General features: G+C 38.2%; 1 protein-coding gene and 1 long non-coding RNA gene across 5 annotated transcripts; both read left to right on the plus strand.

The window, feature by feature from the left end:
- Positions 1–2,043: 2,043 nt before the first annotated feature.
- On the plus strand, positions 2,044–14,631 carry LOC122670398 (cytochrome P450 CYP72A219-like). Of its 4 annotated transcripts, XM_043867255.1 has the most exons (7): positions 2,044–2,381; positions 2,576–2,670; positions 7,216–7,223; positions 11,400–11,516; positions 11,794–12,038; positions 12,964–13,354; positions 14,123–14,631. In XM_043867255.1, exons 2-7 carry the CDS (start codon positions 2,622–2,624, stop codon positions 14,546–14,548), a joined length of 1,236 nt encoding a protein of 411 aa, XP_043723190.1. In that variant the 5' UTR covers positions 2,044–2,381; positions 2,576–2,621; the 3' UTR covers positions 14,549–14,631. The 4 variants fall into 4 exon arrangements, with proteins under 4 accessions (XP_043723190.1, XP_043723189.1, XP_043723188.1 ...); XM_043867254.1 differs by lacking the exons at positions 2,576–2,670; positions 7,216–7,223 and having other exon boundaries at positions 11,299–11,516; XM_043867253.1 differs by lacking the exons at positions 2,044–2,381; positions 2,576–2,670; positions 7,216–7,223 and adding an exon at positions 9,854–10,130 and having other exon boundaries at positions 11,299–11,516.
- LOC122670404 lies at positions 4,116–4,884 on the plus strand. The gene is made up of 2 exons (XR_006334208.1): positions 4,116–4,257; positions 4,353–4,884. It is a non-coding gene; the product is annotated as an uncharacterized LOC122670404 (long non-coding RNA).
- Positions 14,632–19,013: the final 4,382 nt, after the last annotated feature.

The raw sequence follows: 19,013 nt of genomic DNA on the forward strand, positions 1-19,013 counted from the left end.
GGTGTTACATTGGGGACCATTTATATATTTGAAGTTTTTGAGTTCTCATATTGTAAGAGTTTCTTTTTCTATTTGAGATTTATTTTACTATAGTGCTCAACACCTATTCCACTCACTGTCATTAAGTATTGAGCGTTAACAATACATGTGGTGGAACCGGACTCAAGAGAACCCTATTACCCAAAAGCCATTTTAGGACGCATAGAATAATCATCAGTATGGAGTGTAAGGCCCGGTTTTTGTACCCTTACCAAGAAATGCATTTTTCAAACTGTATTCCAAACATAGACAATTCTAAGGAATTTAATGTCAAAAGGAGCATGACTCAGAAATGCACTCCTTGCTTCTGATGTCGGCTTTCCTGATGGGAATACTTTTTTGTTTTTTTGGTCAGATCCTGATGGAAATACATGTAACTATTTTTATGGATATGGATTTTGTTCCAATAGACGTTTTCAATTGTAGAGGGTGGGCTTTGATGCAATGATAAATGTTGCTTCATTGTGTTCAAGTAATCATGGGTTCGAGTCTAAAAACAATCTTTCTGTGAAAGCAGGGGTAAGGTTGTGTAGATTATGAATCTCCCCATACCCCACAGTGGTGAGAACCTCGTGCATTGGATACACTATACACCTTTTTTTAAACATTCTCAATTGTAAGAAATTTGAAAATGATGATATAACAGTACATTTTTAGGCAGTTATCAACATAGTACGTAATTGGACTCTCATTCGGGATGGGCTAAAAAAAAAAAAAATCTTTATTTATATTCCGATTTCCTTAGTAGGAAGTGTCATTCTGAACTGAAATTCATAAGTCATCTTCCACTAGTAGCCCGTTACAATAAAAAACGGGAGGGATCTATACGTCACACCAATTAGTGTTCTGAAAAAGACATCATCTATGTGGATCCCATATTTTCAAAATAAATGAAAAAAAAAAAAATACATGTATGCGACCTTCACTTTTTGTGAGAGGGCATGTATAATCACGTCCTGGGGTTTCTTGGGGTCCAAGAAATGAACCTAGTTAGATAGACAGACAATTTATGGGGGAGAATGTTTCCTTTGCACATATGTTTGCTTGCAAATACATGTTAGGTGACTATGCATGTCCCTTTTCCATAAAAGATAAAATGGAAGAAGGTCTACGGGGATATAAAAAAAATATAGATTAAGATATTGGAATATAATAGATGATGAGAATGGAAGGCTATAAAAAAATGGTAGAATAAAACCATAAAATAAGGCCTTTGTGTTGCCCCAATAGAGTGTTGCCAGCCTCGATTGGGTTAGTAAATCGAATCCAAATCCTCTCCAATGACATTTAATCACCATAGTTAATCTCCCACCATCCTCCCCACACCCCATGGATGGTGTCTCATGACGTTTGACTATCCATCCCCAAAAGGCATGATCCCGGCCATGGTTTCCCATGGTAGAAAAAAACCATAAAATAAGGCCTTTGTGTTGCCACAATAGAGTGCTGCCGGCCTCGATTGGATTAGTAAAATGAATCCAGATCCTCTCCAATGACATTTAACCACCAGAGTCAATCTCCCATCATCCTCCCCACACCCCCAAAGATGGTCCCCATACCCCATGGATGGTGTCTCATAACGTTTTTCATCCAGCACCTTTTCTGCTTCCCCGAACCACACCTTTCTGTTCCTTATTATCTATTAAATGCGCCCCCAACCTCCCTCCCCTCTCAAGGAGCTCCTGTAGTTCACTCACACTCTCTCTCTCTCTTTCTCTCTCTTGTGTATGTGTGTGTGCGTGTGAAAGAAGTGATGGGAGAAAGTGGGTTCATTTTAATGGTGATATTATGCATTTTGAATGTATTATGGTGGGGATGGAAGATGTTGGATTGGATATGGTGGAGACCCAAGAAGCTGGAGAGACTTCTCAAGGACAAGGTATCAAAGTCACTCCTTACAAGTTACTGTTGGGTGACCTGAAAGACAACATGAGGTTGTTCAAGGAAGCTCGGTCCAAGCCCATGAACAACCTCCCTCCCCTCTCAAGGAGCTCCTGTAGTTCACTCACACTCTCTCTCTCTCTTTCTCTCTCTTGTGTATGTGTGTGTGCGTGTGAAAGAAGTGATGGGAGAAAGTGGGTTCATTTTAATGGTGATATTATGCATTTTGAATGTATTATGGTGGGGATGGAAGATGTTGGATTGGATATGGTGGAGACCCAAGAAGCTGGAGAGACTTCTCAAGGAACAAGGTATCAAAGTCACTCCTTACAAGTTACTGTTGGGTGACCTGAAAGACAACATGAGGTTGTTCAAGGAAGCTCGGTCCAAGCCCATGAACCTATCCCATGATATTGCTCCACGTGTGTTGCCCTTTGATCTTCAAACCATCCAGAAATACGGTATGTTTTGCCTCTAATTTTCACTGTGCAATCGTTCTTTCTTTGGATAATTATCTATGTAACAATGGAAGGTGATGTTTCCAAAAATCACAAGTCATCGTAACGCCCAAGGGTTGCAAGCCTTAAAAGCCCTTATTTTTTTATGGGTACATGAGAATTGATTGTTGATATATGATTGAAATTTGAAAATGCAGGTAAAACTCTGCATTTTGGTTTGGAACAACTCCAAGATTGTATATTATGGATCCTAACCTCATAAGGGACATTATGAGCAACAAGTTCGGTCACTATGCGAAGGTCCAAGGAAATCGACTCTTCCGCCTTATTTTGAGTGGACTTGTAACCTATGAGGGTGAGAAATGGGTCAAACACAGAAGGATTATAAACCCTGCATTTCATATCGAAAAACTAAAAGTTGCTTCTATATCTTTAACATTTCTATCTAATTCTTTTGAATGCATATAATATAATAGATTTACCTCATTTCCTTGGAAAAAAGGATGGGGACCCAGGGAAGAGAGAGAAAGGCATTCCTTTCTTCACTATTTTTAAGGTCATTTTAGGTCTACCTTTGGCTCTTTTAGTTCCTTCAATTCTAAATCAAATCACTCTTTCATATTGAAACATCAAATTAAAGACCTCCGTTGAACATGATCATTCCACTTCAAACAACTTTCTAGTAGCTAAGCATATCTTTCCTCACCACTTCTCCTATAGTCATTTTGGGTTTGGCACTGGCTCTTTTAGTTTATTTTCTCCAATTGGAATATTAAAATAACTCATCCGTTCTAATAACTAGAGCATCCAAAGGCCTTCGTTAAACATGGGCATTCCATATTACATATTTTGTGGTAATGCGCTTTTCCATGTTATTGTGATGGTGATAGATTGTATATCTTCTTCTTTCTTTGTTAAACTGTCAAAGCGAATGTTATCGGCATTTTATACAAGTCTAATGAGATGGTCAGCAAATGGGAAAAATTAGTTACATCAGAAGGGTCTTGTGAATTGGATGTGTGGCCAGAACTCTAAAATTTATCAGGGGATGTCATCTCTAGGGCAGCTTTTGGTAGCTCCTACGAAGAAGGTAAACAGATATTCAAATTACAAGATGAGCAAAGTGAGCTCTTCATCCAGTCTTTTTCGACAGGATTCATCCCTGGTTTTAGGTACAATTCATCTTAATTCCTTCCTGCATCCTTTTTCCTATTGAGCATTACTAACAACAAACCAATATCCATTTTTTCGGATCAATATCTTCTATGGCGTGGGCTGCCCCTCCTGCTGTGCTGTGCAGATACAGAATGGCGCGCATTGACCGCCTTAGCCCTGCCCGAACACTTTGCCCGAGTGAGGGTAAGGCGGTCATTGCATGCAGCCCTGTGTCTGCGCAGCACAGGCAGGACAGTGCAACGCGCCATAGAAGATCTGTGTTGTTTTCAATTGCCCTCACCAATGTTTGTTATTATGTATATAGTTTGTTGCCAACGAAAAGGAACAGAAGAATGAAAGAAATTAACAGAGAAGTGCGAGCCCTTTTAATGGGTATCATCAACAAAAGACAGAAAACTATGAAGGTTGCAGAAGCCAATAACGATGACTTGTTAATGACTTGTTAGGGTTGTTACTTGAATCCAATGATAAAGAAATTCAAGAAAATAAAAACAAGAAAAATGTTGGGATGGACATCGAAGAGGTCATCCAAGAATGTAAGCTATTCTACTTTGCAGGGCAGGAAACCACATCTGTTCTTCTTGTTTGGACAATGGTTGTATTAAGTATGCATTCAGAATGGCAAGTGCGTGCGAGGGAAGAAGTTTTACAAGTCTTTGGGAAGAACAAACCGGATTTTGATGGACTAAATCACCTCAAAATTGTAAGGACTTGCTTTCCCATCAGTTTCAGATACATACAGAGTTTATTAAATTTAAAACAGAGTTTTTCTGAACTTTCCCTAATCCTCCATTGCAGGTTACCATGATTTTGTATGAGGTTCTTAGATTATATCCACCAGTGTTATTTCTTAATCGGTGTACATACAAGAACATAAAACTAGGAGAAATATCTCTACCCCCTGGAATACAACTAATTTTACCAATACTCCATTCTTCACCATGATCAAGAAGTATGGGGTGAAGATGCAAAAGAATTCAAACCAGAGAGATTTGCAGAAGGAATCTGAAAAGCCACAAAGAATCAAGTCTCATTTTTCCCATTTGGTTGGGGCCCTCGAATATGCATTGGGCAACAATTTGCAATGACAGAAGCAAAGATGGCTTTAGCAATGATTCTACAAAGATTTACTTTTGAACTTTCTCCATCATATGCTCATGCTCCTACCATTGTACTCGCTCTTCATCCACAGTATGGTGCTCAAATCATATTACATAAACTGTAGAATCATATCTTCATAATCATCATTTCTTGGTGATTTAATTTATCATTCGAAAATTTCATTGTGAGTTAGTTACTTTGATTGTTGAATGTGTTTTGTGTGGAATGTTAATATCCATATAAATAGAAACAAGATTTGTCTATGCATTCATGAATCACAAATAATACAGGCGGGAACTCGATACATAGCGTTCACCAACGCATGAGAAGAATCCGCGGCTTAATTTGAACTGGCCATGGTTTATTCATCTTTGCAATGGGAAATGGAATCTCTAGCTTTCTCCCTCTAGCTCCCCTTTAAGCCTCTTTAGCAATGGGTGCTTGCAATTATGATAACCAAGTAGGGTAGAGAGAGAGAGAGAGAGAGGACCTAGCCAGAGTCCTATATATAGATAATAGTTCGGATAAGGCAAGATTATAGTTTGAGCCTATCCAAGCCCGACCCGATTAGCTAAATGAGTGATCATGGTGCAGGGCTTGAATTGGTTAAGCCTGGTTAGGCCCAATCGAAATCGACCGAACCCAATTGGTTAACACCCCTAATGACAGCTATACATCATGTACCGACATACTCCCTTCCATGATCACAATACTTATAACAACTCTATTCAAACAAATGTATACGTAGGGAATAAGCTTAAAGGCTACAACTAATTAAATGATCCAAAATAATATCCTACTCTATTAAATAAGTAAAAGTGTCTAACACAATATAGCCATTACATTAAACTTAAAAAAAATCCATATCTATTACAAGATCTGTAAACTATGTAAGCGCTGATGCCTTGGTCATGTGGCGGAAATTCGTCCCGCACTGATCGGTAAGTACGAAGCCGAAGCGTTTAACAAAGATTCACGAAAAAGTAAAAGATGCAAAGACACAGGATTTACGTGATTCGGCACGGTGGCCTACGTCCACGGGGTAATAACACGGAATTCACTTCACTAGTACAAGAAAAATTACAACACACACCTCTCATTCACAATACTATATGTGGGACCACTCAACAAGGAAACTCACTCACAATATAACTCTCACTAATTCCCCAAAGGAATTATACACAGAAAACAATACCCAAAGTTCCCTACAAGTGAAACCCAAACCCAACTCAAGAACACCTCTCAAAGCTCTCTGAGATTACCGTTCTCAGTTCCTGTCTTGTATCTTGAACGCATCCCCCTACCCCTATTTATAGGAGAATGGAATAAGAGAGACAGAGGAGAGAAAACCAACTCCTTGGTTTCTTCGTCCGAATCGGCTTCTGCGTCAATGGCGTAGCCGCTTCAAATCCTCCATTTTCAAATGTAGCCAGCGTAACAGGTGGAGGACGGCGTCGATCATGGCAGGCGCCCTCCTCCTATTCTCCAATTCATACCTGTTTTCTTCTTCATAAATTGCATTGCCATTCAATGCATTAATAACCCTTTGAATTCAAAACTACCGACCACATGAGATGGGTAAGAAATGAGGTGAATATACATTTGCATCTACTATTTATGCATTTGTTGTTTCACTATTCATGACATCATTGATTTATTTTTATTATTCATGACATCATTTTCATCACAGGTCATAGGATCATGAATCATCAGACTTGTCTTGATGTGTATAATAGACACTTCTTGTTTCTGAACAATTTCCTTCACAAAATTATATTCACTCTAATATGCTTTCCTCTAATGAAAGCGAGAATGAGTGGAATCCAAGTATCGGCCTAAAGGATGTAAATAAAGCGGACTCTCCCTTCATTTACGTCTAGATTCAATGGACTCAAAATAAGGTAAAACGGGCGGAGAAGGTGGACAGGGGTGTAGAAAGAAAGATGAAGATATTTGGAACGTAAATTGGTTCACACTGATCCAAGATATTCTCTTGGACCAATTGTCTCAACTATCGACTCCCGCTCTTATATATGCTTATTCTTCCCTACCTTGATAAGTAGAAGTGACAAGATAAGAAAGAGATAGACATGGTTATTCGAGTGAACCAAACTCCCAAGTTTTAAGCAAATGCTTGATTAGTTAATTCATCATAATCCGTTACAAATTGAAAGCATATAAATAGCAAAGTAGCACAAAAACTGACGCCTTCTAACAGTCTTACCTTTCCACAACTACATCCCATATCCTATAGATAAACTGCCACCTCACCTCATCTCATCTCAACCGTAACCGTACACCTCCTACTACTTGCCAAAGACTACGGTAACACTACCATTACAATTCAAACACTAGGACTCCACTTGGACTTCGTTAATCATTCAATGACTTGTTCAATCTAACGGACTTGGCTCTTGTGCAACCGTGGCGAGAGCTACATAGGTGCAGCACAAAAACCACCCCAAATACAGCGGGGTGGTCATTTCACATATGGGGCCCATGTGAGACCCACTTGTGAAATGACTACCTTACCCCTATTTTTTGCTGTCATTTAGCGGTGTTGCACTTGTGCAGCTCCCACCACGGCTGCTTAAGATCTTTTTCCCAAATCTAACACCCCCAATAACTAACTTCCTATTTTTACTAAGATAGCCACTATGTGGCTCACGTAACAGAAACATGTCTTCATGATTCAAGGACATGATCCCAAGCGTTCCTAGCTCCATAGTATCAGACCATGGTCTTTCTATATTTGCTCTATCTTGAGCACCAAGCATGCAATCTCTCTCATTCTCTCTTAGTATAGTATATGATCTCTCTCCATATAGTAATAGATATATTCTGGAATTAGGAGATTGAGTTTTCAAAAAGTGGAATTCTCTCTCCTATGTAATCCTCTCTTCTATATATACTCAAAGATGTAATCTCTTTTCTAAGGCAATAATAATATTTCATTCTAATGCATAATAACCCTATCATTATCCTTGGAAATAAGGCCTTTGTGTTGCCACAATGGAGTGTTACAGGCCTGGAATGGGTTGGCATAAACATGTGGAATGGGACATTATGAACAAGTATTACCCTCACCAATCTAGATGTGGCTTTTTCTGTGAATCGTGATTGTCAGTACATGCATTGCCCTATTGAAGATCATTGGTCCATGGTGATGCGTATTCTACGCTACCTCAAATATATGATTGTATATGGGTTACACATCACCAAGTCCCCCTCTCAGGACCTACAAGCTTTCTCAGATGCCGATTGGATTAGTGATGGTGATGATCGAAAGTCGACCGGTGGATATGCCATCTACATGGGACAAAATTTAATCTCTTGGGTGTCCAAGAAGCAAAAGACCGTTGCACGGTCCTCCACTGAATCAGAATATAAGGCCCTCACCGATGCCTGCACTGAACTGACCTGGTTCCAGTCTCTGTTTGGTGAGTTTGGTCTCTCTACATGTCAAGCCCCCGTGTTATGGTGTGACAATATTGGTGCTATGTATCTCTCGGCCAATCCGATCTTTCACGCACGTACCAAGCAAGTGGAAATTGATTTCCACTTTGTGCGAGATAAAATTGCCAAACGCGATCTTCAAGTCCGCTTTATTTCCACAAAAGATCAAATTGCGGATATTTTGACCAAGGAACTTGGTAGGACAAGATTTTCTTTCCTTCGGGATAAGCTGAAGATTAGATCCCTTGAATCTTCACCTTGAGGGGGTGTATTAGACCATATCCGGTCTTTCTATATTTGCTCTATCTTGAGTACCAACCATGCAATCTCTCTCAATCTCTCTTAGTATAATATATGATCTCTTTCCATATAGTAATAGATATATTTTGGAATTAAGAGATTGAGTTTCCAAAACATGGAATCCTCTTTCCTATGTAATCCTCTTTTCTATATATACTCAAAGATGTAATCTCTTCTCTAAGGCAATAATAATATTTCATTCCAATACATAGTAACCCTATCACTATCCTTGGAAATAAGGCCTTTGTGTTGCAACAATAGTAGAGTGTTGCAGGCCGGCCTGGAATGGGTTGGCATAAACATGTGGAGATCTCATGAGGTTTGACTATAGGGAAAATTTCTTAGATCTACTAGATTAAAAAAAGAATTACAAAATAAGTGTATTTTAAATTTGTTTTACATCCATAAAATTATATTTTAAAAAGATTTACCCAATCCCCAAATCAGTTAGTTTCCGTCCTGCCCAAACTACAAACTTCCTAATATACCCTTTGACTCAATTTTTCCCAAAAAAGCTAAAGCTAAAGCTAATGCGTGTAACCGTTTGTAATTAAAAAAAAAAAAAACCAAAGCACAACTTATTGAACCACTGTTCTTCTTGGACTCTCTTCTTCTTATCTCTAGTTGTCTATGAATGCATCCCTCTCCCCAAACATCTACAACGAAGAAAACTCTTATCTCTAGTTGTCTATGAATGCATCCCTCTCCCCGCAACCTCTACAACGAAAAAAAAAAGAAAAAAAGAAATTGCAACAGGGACAAACAAAGTGAGAAAGAACCAATACTCATCGGGACTAATGAAGATGATTAACGAGTGGAAGACGGATAACGAGATAGAGATAAGTGAAGATGATTAGTGAAAGAGGGATAAGGAGATCGATAGAGATAAAGAAGCATCTAACCGACTTCTATTAATCTTTCAAGTTTCTCTATAGAAAAGGGAATTCAATAAGTTGTGCAAACGGTGGTTTTTTTTTTTTTTTTTTTTTTTTTTAAATGCAAACGATTTGGTTTTTCTTTTTTGTTTTTAATGCAAACGGTTACACTATTAAGGCATTATCTTTAGCTTTTTTTTAAGGAAAAAATTGAGTCAAAGGGTATATTAGGAAGTTTATAGTTCGAGTGGGATGGAAACTAACCGATTAGGAGATTGGGTAAATCTTTTTAATATTTAACTATGTAAAACAAATTTAAAATACACTTATTTTGTAATTCTTTTTTTAATCTAGTAGATCTAAGAAATTTTCCCTTTACTATATCCCTCCCCATAAAGGCATGATCTCGTGGGTTTGTAGCGGTCGACGCAGTCAAATACGTCATGAACATGATCGAGATACAGATTCCGCCCGTTACCTTTTCTGCTTCCCTCCACCCCCACGACACCAATCCGCACCCTTTTCCTTTAAATTCCCCTACCTCCCTCTTCTTTCCCAAGGGAAGAGATGGGAGAAAGTGGGTACTTTTCAATGGTGATATTAAGCATTTTGGTTGTATTATGGTGGGGATGGAAGGTGTTGGATTGGATATGGTGGAGACCCAAGAAGATGGAGAGGCTTCTCAAGGAACAAGGCATCAAAATCACTCCTTACAATTTGCTGGTGGGTGACCTGATAGAGAACCTGAAGTTGTTCAAGGAAGCTCGGTCCAAGCCCATGAACCTATCCCATGATATTGTTCCACGTGTATTGCCCTTTCATCTTCAAACCATACAGAAGTTAGGTATGTTTTGCCTCCAATTTTCTCTGCAATTGTTTTCCACTTTGCACATTTGGTGGGGGCATATACGGATTCCCCCCCCCCCCCCCCACTTTTCTTGTGATTTGCTGATTTTAATGACATAATCTGATAGGATAAAGCTTCTTTGTCTCTTGTCGAACTCTCAAAAGTAGGATGCAATCGGATATTCGAAAATCTGAAGTTGGTTTGCAATCCTATTTATTTAGGGGCATCCATATCAGTTTAGAGATATCCAGAAAAAAAATTTATGTTATTCAAATAGATATCTAATTAATAATAAAAAATTATATAAGTAATGATCTTGAGGATTATTGAAGATTGAACAAATTCTAAGGACTGAGGAAATGAGAATCATGAGACTATGAAAACTAAGAGACATGGACTGAGAGTGAATCGTATTTGTCGGGGGAGGAAGATCTGGGTTACCCAAGTCAGAGATGTCAAAGGATAGTTAAAAATCCAAATTCGGTTTGCAGTATCTGGGATATTCGTATTCGATCATGAAATATCCAGATCCGATGACAGCCGATCCATATTCAATCTGTTTACATCTCTGCTCATAAGGTATCTAATACAGGGATAAAAAATGATTTTCAAAAAGTTCAAAGTTATTTAACGCAGTATTTAATACAACTATTATGTGAAATGACATAATTTACCTTCATAGAAATTTAGAAGGGCAAAAAAGTATGGTTATAAGTTCGAAGTTCACTACTTTGGTTACAAGAAGATTTTCCCTACTTTATAATATATAATAAGAAACTGTCAAGGTTATAAGTTCTTAGTCCACTCGCTTTTATATAGGGATGTAAACAGATCGGATTCGGCTCAGATAGTGCTATATCTGCATCCGCATCCGATTAGCTTTCAGACGGATTTGGATTGTGCGAAACGGATACGGATTGGATATTTTATCCGTTTACATGTAAATATATCTTTTCGGATAGCTATAGCTTATCCGTATCCGCATCCATTTAGCTTTCGAATGGATTCGAATAGTGCTAAACGGATATGGACACGGATACGGATACGGATTTTGACTATTCATTTACACACCTATTTTTTATTTCTTTTAAGGTCTGAAATAAAAATTCAAATTTTCATGGTAAAAAGAAAATTAATTGTTGATAATTGAAATTGGAAAATGCAGGTAAAAACTCTGCCTTTTGGTTTGGAACAACTCCAAGATTATATATTATGGATCCTCACCTTATAAAGGACGTTATGAACAAGCATGATCACTTTCAAAAGATCAAAGGAAATCAATTCTTGCGGTTTTTTTTGAGCGGAGTTGTACTCTATGAGGGTGAGAAATGGGCCAAACACAGAAGGATTCTAAACCCTGCCTTTCATATGGAAAAACTAAAGGTTGCTTCTATAACTTTGATATTTCCTTCTACTCCTTTAAATGCATAAATAATATTCGGGGTGCTGTTTTCTGTGCCGCAGCACAGGCTGCTCACAGGCACATGGGGGTGGGCGCAATGACTACCCTGTCGCCCTGAGTGGCAGGCCGATGTCCTTGGGCACAGCCTGCGTTGCGACACAGAGAACATTATCCCATAACATTCTATGGTAGCTTTTCAATCCATTTTATTGTGATACTAATGGATTGTATCTTCTTCTTTTTTATTAACTGTTAAAGCGAATGGTATCGGCATTTTATACAAGTTCTAATGAGATGGTCAGCAAATGGGAGAAATTAGTTACATCAAACGGGTCTTGTGAATTGGATGTGTGGCCAGAATTCCAAAACTTAACTGGCGATGTCATCTCTAGGGCAGCATTTGGTAGCTCCTATGAAGAAGGTAAACGGATATTCAAATTGCAAGATGAACAAGCCGAGCACTTCATCCAATCTTTTCTAACTGCATACATCCCTGGTTTTAGGTACAATTCATCTTTCTTATTTATTTCTGTTAATTTTTAAATGGGCAAGACTTCTTTGTAGGGGAGCATGGACCCTATGTGTGCACGGGGGCCAATAGGAGTATGTGCGATGGCATCAATAGGGCGGTCATTATCGTATTTTGGGCAAGAATTCGTTGCGGGAGAGTATGACCACTGTTGATGTCGTCGTACACATTCCTATTGGCTCTCGTGCACGGGTAGGGACCACACTCCTCCATTGAGAACATTTCTCTTTTTTGGACAACAGTTTTCTATGGGGGGAGTGTTGCCCCTATACGTACGTGATTGCCAATGGGAGTGCGTGCAACGGCATTAATAGGGAGGTCATTACCGTCTTTCTTGGGGGCGAATTGATCAGACAATCATTTGTCCCTCATGTGTCTGGGCATAGGTGGTATACTCCCCAACTGATAATTTCCCGACTCAAACCCAGGAAGACTAGGTTTCAATGGAGCAACCTTTCCATCGGGCCGAGGTCCACTACCCACTGGCAACAAACCAGTATCCATTATAAATAATGTAGCAAAAGGTTTTTTCTTAGATATCCCAGCTTCTTCAAAAAAAAATGGCTAATGTGTTCATGAAGTATTGCATTGATAACTCATAAATCATGACGTAAAATGCTGGTCATGACTTTTGACCCATTGTTCAAGCTCTCACTCATTTAAATTTTGGGTTAAAGAACGCTCACCGTGTGCAAGGTGTGGACCTTGCGCTTAGACACAACTGAGTATGGAATGACCACCCAACCCCCTAGAAAGGTGAAAATTCCAGGCGCCATGATGGGGCCGGGTGATGTTCTTTAACCCTTAAATTAATTTATTTTTGCACAAGAAAAGTTGATGGAAGGTGCGAAGATTAAATAGTTTTATCCATGCCCTCACCAATGTTATTATGTATACAGTTTGCTGCCTACAAAAAGGAACAGGCGTATGAAAGAAATTTATAGAGAAGTGCGAACCCTTTTAATGGGGATCATCAACAAAAGACAGAAGGTTATGGAGGTTGCAGAAGCTGCCAACAACAATGACTTGTTAGGGTTGTTACTTGAATCCAACAATAACGAAATTCAAGAAAATAAAAACAAGAAGAACGTTGGGATGACCATCGACGAGGTCATCGAAGAATGTAAACTATTTTACTTTGCAGGCCAAGAAACCACATCTGTTCTTCTTGTTTGGACAATGGTTACATTAAGTATGCATTCAGAATGGCAAGTTCGTGCAAGGGAAGAAGTCATACAAGTCTTTGGAAAGAACAAACCGGATTTTGATGGACTAAATCACCTCAAAATTGTAAGGATTTGTTTTTCCCATCAGTCTTAGATACTATATATACCATGCAATAACTTATAGATTCTATTAAATTTAAAACATAGTTTTTCTTAACTCTCTTCTCTTTCTTAATCCTCTATTGCATGCTTCTAAGTATCGGTAGCATATCGGGCGATACGTACCGATTTTTCTAGTCATCGATACTGATACTGTGCTGATACTGTATTGGTAGCACGGTACGAACAAGGGGTAAAATGGTCCGAAAACTAATTTTTTTTAAGGAAATCAAGGGGTAATTTTGTTCGATACAGTTGATCCCGGCCAATACCGTACTGGTATCGTTTCAGTTTTCCATGTTGCTGATAACCATTCCGATACTGTGCACTAAAACCATGCATGCTCCATTGCATTTGCATGTGTTAGCTAGGTATTATACTATTATGTCTTGTATTTGTTTTACCTAGGGATATATGGGTATTTCGATAAATTACATGTATATGGTTTCGTTATAATATAGCGAGGGTTTTTTCTTTGTATTCAATTTGAGAGAGGTGTGAGGACGAGCGGCTATAACTGTATTCTCTATTGATGGAGAAGCAGATCTCATCTCACTGTGGACATAGACAATCTTGCCGAACCACGTAAATCCTTGTGTGCATATTATGACTGTTGTTTGCGATTTCATTCTTTTCTGCATCATTTTAGATTCTCAATTTTCTACAATATGTTACCATAATAGTTTTTTTTTTTTTTCTAAATTTTCTTCCCTTTGTTAATCTTACATTGCAGGTTACCATGATTATGTATGAGGTTCTTAGATTATATCCACCTTTGTTATTTTTTGATCGTTGTACATACAAGAACATGAAACTAGGAGAATTATCTCTGCCAGCTGGAACACAACTAATGATACCAACAGTCCTAGTTCACCGTGATCGTGAATTATGGGGTGAAGATGCTGAAGAATTCAATCCAGGGAGATTTGCAGAAGGAATCTCAAAGGCCACAAAGAATCAAGTCTCATTTTTCCCATTTAGTTGGGGCCCACGAATATGCATTGGGCAGCAATTTGCGACGATAGAAGTAAAGATGGCTTTAGCAATGATTCTACAAAGATTTTCTTTTGAACTTTCTCCATCGTATGCTCATGCTCCCACCACTGTAATAACTCTTCATCCCCAGTATGGTGCTCAAATCATATTACATAAATTGTAGAATCATCTTCATAATTCATCATTTCTTGGTGATCTATCATTACAAACTTTCATTGTGAGTTATTTTGATAGTTGAATGTATTTGAAATAAAAGAGAGAATATAGTTATTGGTGTAACAATTGATTGTGATGTTCCTAGAAGTTACAAGATAGATTTGAGCCATTCGTTTTCATGGTTTTTTAAACCTGAAACAAGAGACCAAAATTCAACTTCAAGATTCGTTCTTATACCTTGGAATTGACTGAAGGAGAAGATCACAATGACGCAATTATCACGAAACACACTACCTGCACCAGCCCTACCTGGATTTCCCAGGGAACAACCATCTATATTGAGTTTCAACCAAGGATCAAGAACTCGGCTTTCGACCTGGTTGAAACCGAGTTTTGGTCGAAACCCCAACCAAAACCAGATCAAAACCTGGTACTTTCTCCCATACATGGGGAAACCTTGGTTGTAGGGGTTTCTGTCGAAACATGGTCAAAACTGGTCGAAATATGGTCGAAACTGTTTAAATGAGGTATTATATAGGCCTGGTTCAAGGTGGTTCAACCATGTTTCGACCGAAACATGGTCGAAACCACCGAGTTTTCATCGAAACCTTGGATTTTTTAAAGTCATCCTTCAACTCGTCTCGAAAACTTGTGAAACCGAGTTAACTCGGTGGTTTCGACATGTTTTGATCGAGTTCTTCTTCCATGGATTCAACTAGCTCAGGGGATAGTATAAGTCCAAAATATCTCCAGCATTGTTAGAGGCCTACGGAGTTGATAGGTTCAATTTTCGAGTCTGAGAAAAATCATTGATCGATGAAATACAGTGATTGAAAGCTGAGGATATAGCACTAAGCTCCCTTCTTACCATATTCCAAATTTGATTTTGGCTTTTCAAACAATCATCAAAATGCCTTTGATTCCTCTCCAGCCATACAAAATAAGGGATTAGAACCCACCCATCTAGCCAAGCTTCCTTCAGGGATACAATAGCTGCTTTTCTGTTCCACCACCTTGCAACATTAGAGAAAGAAGTGTGTTGCTGCCAACTCACACGTAAGGCAACAGAAAAAGAGGGCCAGCTAGCAATTCGACTCCTCTACTTTCGTCTGTTTCTATTGCCATATGCACCCCACACACAAGCAAGGCGGAATGTTCCACCACACTTATGCGTGTGGAGATGCTTGACAGTACCAAGCAGGCGGAAGTAGAGGAGTCGGATCCGCCAGGTAGAGCGAGAAAAAGCAGAGTCCACAAATAGATGATTAAGAGATTCCTCAGATCTAAGACAGAGGTCGCACCTAGAAGGAAGAAAAACCCCTTTGGATAGGACTTTTTATTGTCAATAGGAATCTTGCCTTGGAGATGTTTCCAGGTAAAGATCGATTGCCTGGGCTGAAGGTCTTTAAGCGAAACCAATGAGTTACCAAGCAACTTTTGGATTTCTTTTTCTAATGGCTTCTCACGCTGACTTCACTGAAAGCATACGAGAGGGATAGGGATTCCTAATCCCTACGGCCCTACCTGCCAAGTGTCCATCTCTTAGGAAACTTCCTCTGTTCCTAGGTTGCTACTCAAGGGAGGGAAAAGGTCGAATAAAAATTTTATAAAAATAAAGGTAGAATAAAGAAAGAGATTTAATACCTAATATTATTAATTACCTTATCATATCTTTAATAAAATTAAAGATATTGTTAGTAAAGATTTACAATTAATCTAATTAATTGCAAATCGATCTCTTCACCAAACAACATCACATAATGGATTATAGACATGAATTTAATTACTGTCAAATCCAGTTCATTGTATTTGTCCATACTGAGATTAATTTATTATCATGACCGGACCTAAAAACATTTTAAAAACATTTTTGTGTTAAAATAATAATATTAAGTAAAAAATGACTTTGTAATCTTTTTACAAAACATTACATTGGATCTAGATTTGTTTTCGATCATACACAGGCACTCTCGTTCCTCGATATCCCCAAGAGGATAGTGGATTCCATGTTGAGCACTATTTGATTCACTATACGATACCATGAATCCAATACACCAATATGTAGTCTGAGAGATATTAGTCATTGGTGTGCCAAAACCTATGATATATTACGGCAACAATAAAGACCTCTTAGGTCAAAGGGCCAATCAAATTCTTAAAAAGAAAATATATTTTCTCAATTGCTGGCAATAACACATCTGAGACTCTCAAGTGATTTAGTTCAATACACATACACGTATGAGTACTCACAATTGAGGAGTATGATGTAGGCCCATCCTGCAACGTAAAACTAATTGAAACCCAAATTGATCTGAATCAAAATTCCACCATAGAATTATTTTATTCTCATCATGGATTAGTATTCCAATGCTTCAAGAAATACATCAATCCGAGGTCAGATGAAGAAGATATGACCTAAATGACAGAGGTTGTGCATTGTGTTCAAAATATTGTTTCTACACAAGCAGTGAATTTACGTACATCTTAAGATATGGTACATTTAGAATTTTCAAAGACCAATTCATGAAAGTCGTAGATCATTGAGTGTTCTTTTCAACTCCACCAGAATCAGATTAATCCGACATCGAGAGCATGAGATATGTGTTTTCTATCGAGACTGCACAGTCCAGTCCACCCAAACGAATTCAAGCCTAAGATCAAGAACTTGCCTAAGAAAGGCTGGCCCTTAACTAAGTCGAACTCGAGTCTGTTGGATTTTTAATTATTTTAAAATTAAAGATTCAAAATACGGTTTTGTTGGAGTGTTGATTGCTTCCCTAATAGACACCTAAATAGCCAATAGGTGCCTATTGGAAGACTTGTTTGAGTGGCTAACAAACAAGCCTTATGGGAAAATACATGAGTTGGGACATATCTCTTGGAGACATCCCTTAGGGGTGTCTCTTCCTCTCTTATATAAAGAGAGGAGGTCTTGCTCATTCTCTAACAATTGTTTTTGAAACACATTTTTTCCTTCCCCACCGTAGTCATTCAAATGTCGTTGAATTAGTGAATATAGCCTTTGGACGCCCTTTGTAATCACATTTGGAACCGCAACCTATGTGATTAGAGAGTTGTTTTATCTTGGGGGTATAGATGCATGGTCAACCCAGTGAATTGGGGCATCTAAAAACCTTAAGGAGAGCATTGTTTGATGCGACTCAACTCTACCATTTATTGTTCGGGTTATACAAGAGGACGTGTATTGTTGATGCGGTGCGATACTATCTCGCCATACCAATCGGATAAGTCTTGTATGTACTATTTGTTTATAGTATTTCTAGTCTTATACTTGCTGCCCATGATATTTTACTCTTACAATCTTAAGGTTTTTATATTGAGTATAAGACTATAGAATTGTCTTTTGTTTGCAATTCTGATTATTACGACAAACCGATAAAGATTTATGGGTAAGGCTGTTGAATTTCTTAGTTATTAGAAATTCTCGCATCACAATCGTTCATGGCAGTGGGCCATCAATTTTTGTTGTGCCTTATATCATTGTGAGGGTTTGCAACGGTCGGGTTTGGAACCCACACATTCTCTTCCCAAACATGTAGTTGTTGGTTGATAGTGGTTGATGGGTATTCATGATGATTGATATAGATTGCATGTATGTATAGTTGTTTGTGAGTTTTACATCATCAAAACAAAGAGTTTGGGCTTTGTTGTTTGTGAACCATCATACCGTTTAAATAGTTTTTTAATAGTTTGCCGTGTTTCGTTTTTCTGTTTAATAAACCGTTCAAGGTTTATTCGGATTGAAGAGTATGTCTCTCTTGCATAATGTGTTAACATGTATACAACTTGATTTTTGGTCACTCGGGAGAAAGGATTGAGTACAAGATCTCAATGAGAAAACAATGACTAACAACATGTGTCAATCACTTATCAACAAGAGAGCAATTTTTTTTTTTTTTTTTCAATGTCTTGGTCTGTCTGTATATCGAGCATGAAGAAGAATTGCTTGCTTAATCGTGGGGCTGGTGAGATCAAGGGTCTATGTGCAAAGCAAAGCCGTTTCATCATGTGCAGGCATGCATCGGTTCAACATAGTGGCTGGAACAATTAGTGGAGAAGAATCTACGGATGAAATCATGTGCAACTATTCGGAAAGTTGCGGTTGGTTATAGGAAATTAAAGTGGGATTTTTTATAATCTTATAACCGTTAGTGGCAACTTGCATTTTCTTTCATTTCCTCTTATGTTGAAGTGATGTCTCTCTACTTATGAATGAAACTTGTTTTAAAAATCAGTTCCAAAATTTGTCTTTATTAGACATGGGTTTTATATTATATGTATATTTCAGTTTGCTTTTGAATGGATGGAATTGTCAAAGAGACCATTTCATTCCTATTTTCGCAATGATTAGTTGATGAATGGTGATCACTAGAAATTATGATCGTTTAAAAAGACTCGTGTGACATATAAGTTGTTGGAAACTTTACATGACTTCTCATGAGAACAATACA

This window comes from Telopea speciosissima, chromosome 8 (genome assembly GCF_018873765.1).
Source record: "Telopea speciosissima isolate NSW1024214 ecotype Mountain lineage chromosome 8, Tspe_v1, whole genome shotgun sequence".
In the NCBI taxonomy this organism is placed as follows: Eukaryota; Viridiplantae; Streptophyta; class Magnoliopsida; order Proteales; family Proteaceae; genus Telopea; species Telopea speciosissima.